At 50.8% G+C, this 6,651-nt stretch overlaps 2 protein-coding genes across 3 annotated transcripts; both read right to left on the bottom strand.

Annotated features, from left to right (window-relative positions):
- Positions 1-26: 26 nt before the first annotated feature.
- LOC128274213 (peroxisomal multifunctional enzyme type 2-like) lies at positions 27-4,523 on the bottom strand. 2 transcript variants are annotated; one of them, XM_053012324.1, is made up of 6 exons: positions 4,408-4,523; positions 3,378-4,059; positions 2,803-3,317; positions 2,134-2,731; positions 763-948; positions 27-692 (listed from the first exon to the last, which is right to left on the bottom strand). In XM_053012324.1, exons 2-6 carry the CDS (start codon positions 4,024-4,026, stop codon positions 478-480), a joined length of 2,163 nt encoding a protein of 720 aa, XP_052868284.1. In that variant the 5' UTR covers positions 4,027-4,059; positions 4,408-4,523; the 3' UTR covers positions 27-477. The 2 variants fall into 2 exon arrangements, with proteins under 2 accessions (XP_052868284.1, XP_052868285.1); XM_053012325.1 differs by lacking the exons at positions 2,134-2,731; positions 2,803-3,317; positions 3,378-4,059; positions 4,408-4,523 and adding an exon at positions 1,560-1,648.
- Positions 4,524-4,730: 207 nt separating this feature from the next.
- Positions 4,731-6,642, bottom strand: LOC128275611 (glutathione S-transferase C-terminal domain-containing protein homolog). Its single transcript, XM_053014171.1, has one exon. It carries the CDS (start codon positions 6,640-6,642, stop codon positions 4,837-4,839), a length of 1,806 nt encoding a protein of 601 aa, XP_052870131.1. The 3' UTR covers positions 4,731-4,836.
- Positions 6,643-6,651: the final 9 nt, after the last annotated feature.

Genomic DNA, 6,651 nt, shown 5'->3' with positions numbered 1-6,651 from the left:
TTAGTAACCAAGGTTTAACACAACTGTACACCTTATTTTACAAACATATTTATTGCCCTTAGCCCCACCGTGTAAGACACTAGCTTCTTTTCCGTCTGTGACTGTGACACATATTGAACGAGAACCCGTAAAAGCAAAATAAAAAGAAACAAACAACGAAAATACTTCACAATCGCTGCATCGCAACGTTATCAACAGATTAAAAAAACATGGGGACTGGTGTAAAGCCACCAGCTAATAGCTAATCACCCTTCTCGTGTTCGTTGTTCAGCTTTGATCGACTGCTTACGACCCCACTCTGTGGGTCCACCCTACCGCTTACCGAAAGTAAGTTACTGGAAATGTGTGCGGTACTGTTAAATGTTAATCGGAGCTAGAACAGCAGACCATTCACCGAAAGCCCTGCGGCTTCTCGCACTTCCGGTTCCCATAAAAAAAGGGGAAACACTAAGCGCATTGCGACGAATGATCGGAAGTCTACAGCTTCGCCTCCGTCTTGAGCAGAGGGGCCAACTTCTGCGCGAGCATAATGTTGCCCGTGATCTTCAGTTTGCCCTTCATGAAAGCCGTCTGCGGCTGCAGTTTACCGAGCGCCAGCTCGACCATATCGGCATCGGCTACCGTCATAGTGGTGTCCGCTTTACCGCCTTGCACCGGTCCCTCGTAAACTTTGGCGTTCTTCAGGTCGAGCACTGTCAGGGGGATAGAGTTGAGTAGGAGGTGAGCAAAGTAATCAACTGAACTGGTGCCGGACGCGCTTACCCCACTCCTTGGCCACCTTGCCGCTGCTAGTGATTTTGTACAGAAACACTGCGTTGATCGCCTTTGCCTTCGCCTCGTTTTCCGCCACGCGTTCCTTGATGCCGGCGAAAATGGCATCGCTCTGAAGGGCAGCTCCGGCAGTCATGTTTGGTTTCACAACGATCTGCTTGAAGTCAACGTACGCACCTGCAGGAAAGGGAGAACCGCGATGGGAGAAATCGATACGGTGTGCTCCGCGTTAGGACGATAACTGAAGTGGCACGGAACCCGCAGCGCGACCTCGAGGGGAAGGTGTCGCAATAAAAGGCGTGAACCTCCCGACGGAATCGAATGATAATGCCGAAACAGGCGTGTAACTATGTGCGTAGGGAGTTCGACATCGGGCGCGCGGGACGCGGATGGGTCTTTCGAGCCCGTTGGTTGAAAGTCAAGTCCCTGATTAGAATAAATGCTCCATCACGCACCAGAACGATCCCCAGCAGTGAAGCCCCAACTATGGACGGATTTTGGCTTCCAAAGAGCTAGTTACCACTGACAACCGAAGAATACCTTTGCGGTTCTAATCCCAATGGTCGCCGATTTATCGACTGACGTGGCCAGTATCGCTTCTTAGTCTTTGCTCCGAAGCGGATGACTTAACAAATGATAACAAGTTCCGCCGTACACGATAACCGCACGGCCGCACTTATCAGAAAGCCAAAGGTTTGCGAGCAAAGGTCACGCGTGCAGTCCGGTTTTAACTACCAACCGGCGAGAAGCGAAACATTGGGAACCGCACTAAAGAAATGCAAACTCACCGGCAAACAGCGGCAAGAACTTTGTGACACTTTTCGACGGGATTCCGGAATCGGAGAGGAACGGAAAAAAATGTTCCAGAAGCACCTTCGTTTTGAGGCCAACTGTCAAATCTGACAACCCGAATGTTGCATCGTTATATTTTGTCGCTGCTTGGCACATCAGTATGTCGCGTGACGGTGGGACCTAATCTGCAACATTGCAAACAAGCACAACCAGCGATCTTCAAACTGATAAGCATAATCAAATATTTTTTGAATTTAGATTTATGATCAAATAGTGTCCACGGAGAATGGTTAGAAATGGCTAAGAAAAGGGATGGAACAGAAAGCTGCAACGAACACTGACCTAGTTAAAGACCGTGCCCTAGCGGAGCACAAAAACAACTAAGACACATGAAACCATCATGAGATCGCTAGCAGCTTTCAACAACTCCCCACCATTTCGGTAAGTGCAGTGCGCAGTGCTTACAACGCCACCATTACACAACGTCAATTACGTACAACTACGCGCACTGGGCTCATTAGGGACAACTAACGCCAATACACGCACAATAAAATGCAAGATCAAACTTACCCGACAGCACCTCGGCGTTTGTTTCGACCACCACCGTGCGGAAGCAGACACGATTGTTCGGTTCGCGCCACATGTCCACGCGCAGCGTTTGGCCGGGAAGAACCGGTTTCGTGAAGCGCACCTTGGCCGCCCGGAACAGGCTCGGATCATCGCCGCCGAACTGTTTCAGGACCGCCTTTACCGAGACGCCCATCGTGCACAGACCGTGTAGGATGGGAATTTTGTAGCCCGCGATGGCCGAAAAACTCGGATCGATGTGGAGAGGGTTCAAGTCACCCGACAGCCGGTACACAGCGGCTTGATCCTTGCTCGTCGCAACCTTCACCGACGCATCCGGTGCCCGGTTCGGTGCAGGAACGAGCGCCTTGACGTCCGGTCCCGCTTTGGTTTTGCCATTAAAATTGCCCGCACCGACCACGAAAGTGGAGCTTTGATTGCGAGCGATCAGAGTTCCGTTTTCATCGTACGAATCGGATTGCGTGATGACCAGCGCACCGGACTTTTTGTCCACCACGTCAAGCACGGTCGAAGTTGTGGTCAGTACGCCCTCGGTTGGTGGAGCTTCGAACAGCTCGATGTACTGTTCTCCGTGCAGGATCTGAAATGTAGAGAGAAAGTAGTTTGTTGCTGGTGGAGTAAAACAGTGATCCCGATTTGACCGCCACTCACGTTGGTCAGATCGAAAGTTGTGTGCTTAATGGCATTTGCCGTCAAGCTCGATCCCATGACGGCCAGCAACCCGGGCAGGATGAAGAACGTTGGCAGCACGGAAAAGTCCGGACTGTTTTCGTACAGGAACTTCAAGTCCGTGGCATCGGTTACCGTTGCACCGACACCGAGCGCGTACAGAATGGCGTCCTTGTAGTTGTACCGGAATGTTTCGGTGACGGAGTTTTCGTTATTCTGCCCGTCACGCAGTTTCTCCAGCACTCCGACAAGGCCTAGGCTCGCTTCACCGATTGCGTTCAGGTGCTTCGCTTCGGACATATCCGTCACGCGGTGCCACACTTTTTTCACGTACTCGGGAGAGACGTCCTCATCGATCGCGGTGCGCAGAACGCATCCACGGCCGCGCACAAAGTGTACCTTCGTTGCCCAACCGGCGGCACTCTCGATGATGGATCCCGTGTCTTCGCACGACTCGTGGCACAGATAGGCCACCACTGGTGCAATCAGTTTCGGTTCTGAAAAGAACAGATGCATAAGACTCTGCTCGGGGTTTGTTGTTTAACTCGAGAACTTACTCAGCTCATTGAACAGGATGTCGGGCAGAATGCCTTCGGTCATGCGCGAAGCAGCCGTCGGGACGATCGCGTTGCAGTGGATGTTGTTTTTCGCGCCCTCGATGGAGACCGTATTGGCGAGCCCAACCAGCCCTAGCTTGGCCGCGCTGTAGTTTGCCTGCCCAAAGTTTCCGTACACCCCTGAATTGCTCGACGTCATGATGATGCGGCCATAGTTTTGCTTCTTCATCACCGGCCACGCGGCCCGCGTTGTCGCGAAGCTTCCCTTCAGGTGCACATCGTGGATCAGGTTCCAGTCTTCGTCCGAGATACGCGCCACACTACGATCGCGTAAGATGCCCGCATTGTTCACCAGTACGTCGATGCGGCCAAAGTTTGCTAGCGCCGTTTCGACGATCTTTTCACCTTCCACGACCGAGTTGTAGTCGGCAACTGCGGTTCCGCCGGCAGCCCGGATCTCCTCCACCACCTTGTCGGCGGCATTCGATTTGCCCTGGCCGTGAAAGTTTCCGCCCAGATCGTTGACGACGACCTTTGCCCCGCGTGCCCCAAACAGTAGTGCATATTCACGACCCAAACCAGCACCGGCACCGGTTACCACCACCACCCGGCCATCGAATCGCAGTTGATCCCCTGTCGCAGCTACCATTGTGACGGTGCGATGAGCTTTATTGCTGGAACACTGCGTGAAGAAAAATAAAAGCACGATGGCGAAAAGAAACAATCATTTATTTTGGCAATCAGCTAACTTTGCATTGCAATGTTCCTTCTTTTAATTCTTCCTTACGATGGTCGGCTGATAAACAACCAAAATGCAAGCAAGAACGTAATAAATAAATCGGCCACTTATCTCAGGCCCACCCTGATAACTGAAAATAACGCGTAGGGGCCAGTTGCTCTTGGTTCAGCAAGTCATCTTTGGACCCAGATAGTATTAGTTGCCCTCGACAAGATGCAGATAATGTTAGGGCCGAGTCAATAAGGGGTCAAATTACTATGCGGATTGAAACTAGTGTGCACTTTGGATTACCTCAATCGGAAACGGTTACGCTTGCGCTGAATGTCCTGGGTAGCTTCGAACAAACAGGATCGAAAGAAAATTCCACCGAAACAAAAACACACCACTCGGGAACCGCAATCGTTGATGGTAAAAACACAACTGATCTGGTGCTACAATCCGTATGCATCGCGAGACATCATGTAAACAATTGCGCAACATAAAATTGTGTCACACCGCTATTTGATGGACGGGCGAAAATGTCTTGCGAATTTTTCAAAACTTATTAAATTCGTTTTATTTCAAAAATAAATTGTTTTAATCAAAATAAGTTATTAAACAAAAATTTACTTCATTTTTGCCATTTCCAACTAACACGGAACCCAGGTGTTAGTCTAAGTCGACACATTTTAGTGTTACTCAAAACAAACTGCGTTTATTTCAACGTGCGCTATTTTAATCTTATTCCGCACCCAAGAACGTGCCTACGAGAAGTCGGTTTTTCGGTGTGCAGCTTTCCTGGCCCAAACGGGTCCTCAGCACCCGATAGCCAAACTGTTCGGCCCGCAGTGCCCGATCGCGGTCGATAATGTCCATACAATGGAAGCCCTGGTGTGCCTTTGCCACATTCGTCCGCTCGCTAGCCAGATCGTGTGTTTGGTCGGCGCAGTGGGCAATGCAAAAGTACTCCTTCAACTGAAGGCCGGAATCTTGGAACAACCGGCTTCTTGGGTAGGTTATGTGCTCGATGTTATACAACTTTCCGTAACAGCACGGACAGCTGACGAAGTGAGCCCGCTGGGCGAAGCATTTCTCCAGCACGATATCGGTCGCTACGCCACAAGCGTGCAACGAAACGCCAATATCAAAGTGGGCGGTAAAATAGTCAAGATTACACTGGAAGAACGTTACATTGGTCAGTCCGAGACGTGCCACACGGTCCATTGCTCGCTGCTGGGACTCTTCCTTATTTTCAAGCAGATAGATCTGGCAGCGAGGCAACAAAAATGCCAACAAAATGCCCAAATGACCCGTTCCCGAGCAGAAGTCCACAATAATGTTACCGTGGACGGCCAGCTCGATAACTTCGTTGGCAAGCGCTTCGAGTTGATGCTGTTTGCGGAGTACTCGAACGATCGGTAGTTTTCCCCCTTCGGTTCGAGCGTCCAGCGGAACGGTGTCCCAGTCGAATAGATTTCGGTCGTCACGAGCATTCTTTACGCTTCCGATGTCGGTAGGTATGGTGTTGACTTTTTGTAAAATATCCGCTACCTCCGTCTGGTTCGTCGTCAGTATTTGGTCCCCTTTGAGGTTCAGTTTTTTTGTGTCCGATTTGTATAGGCTAAACTCGATCGGAATGCTAATCTGCACCCCAACCAGATCTACCTTTTGCAGCACGTCGTTACCTTGCGAAGGGGCAATTTCGTTACACACGCCCTCTAGCTTTCCGGCGTCGTCGGATGCAACCCGCGCATACCAGCCAGCGACCTGGGGGACTTTTTCAGACAGCAACCGGCGCCCCAATCGGCGCACAATCAGCTCGAAGCACACGAACAGCATAATATCGGCGAGCGTTTTCTCGTAGCCTTCTGCAAATTTATGATTCGCATGAAAGTCGAACCGTTCCCCCGGCAGCTGACAGTGTTCTTCGGCCGATGAGATGCGGACATTGTTCACGAGATTGATCAGTTTGTAGATGTTATGGGATTTAAGTGGCTGTAGAAGATGACGCTCCAGCTGACCGATTTCATCCGGAAGCTTCTCGCTGGTGCTGGCAAGTTGTAAAACGTCCTCCACGCAATGGATCACATCGAGTTCGCAGAATTTCGTCCATAGCGAAGCATCCGCCGGTGCGACCAGAGTGTTACCCTTGAAACCGAGCAACCGCGCGGACGGAACGCTCGGAACGGTGCTCGCAATATGTTCCTTTGTTAATCGACGGCACACGCCGCACAGTCCTGAAATAATGATATCGTTTTGCTGTACAGCAATGGACGGTAGCTGGCAATGGAGAGCCGTCTTTTCGGGTGCTGCTGAGACACCAGTATCGTTGATCAACGGGCTTCCGAAGTAGTGCGACGGTAACACGACGTTCAGCAAGGTCGCCGGAGTTTTGCAATGCACAAAATGTACGGCGACTTTAGTAGGGTCGATTTTTAGATAGCGGTACAGCGCTAGGACAATGTAGCTGTCGAGCGGAACTTGAAGGCATAGGTGGGAAGATGACATCTCCTCGGGAGTGTTGTAGTAGCTAAGAAAGAGCTCCATGGTCGTATT

The sequence above is a fragment of the Anopheles cruzii genome, chromosome 3 (assembly GCF_943734635.1).
Source record: "Anopheles cruzii chromosome 3, idAnoCruzAS_RS32_06, whole genome shotgun sequence".
NCBI classification, from domain to species: Eukaryota; Metazoa; Arthropoda; class Insecta; order Diptera; family Culicidae; genus Anopheles; species Anopheles cruzii.
Note: the sequence above shows the minus strand (reverse complement) of the source record. Positions and strands in the feature narration are given on the sequence as shown.

Coding starts and splice junctions, on each gene's coding strand:
- LOC128274213 (XM_053012324.1), bottom strand. CDS start 4,026: ATGGTAGCTGCGACAGGGGATCAACTGCGATTCGATGGCCGGGTGGTG. Junction 3,318..3,377: donor CATCCTGTTCAATGAGCTGA/GTAAGTTCTCGA, acceptor TGTTCTTTTCAG/AACCGAAACTGATTGCACCA. Junction 949..2,133: donor AAACGCCGAGGTGCTGTCGG/GTAAGTTTGATC, acceptor CCTTTCCTGCAG/GTGCGTACGTTGACTTCAAG.
- LOC128275611 (XM_053014171.1), bottom strand. CDS start 6,642: ATGGAGCTCTTTCTTAGCTACTACAACACTCCCGAGGAGATGTCATCT.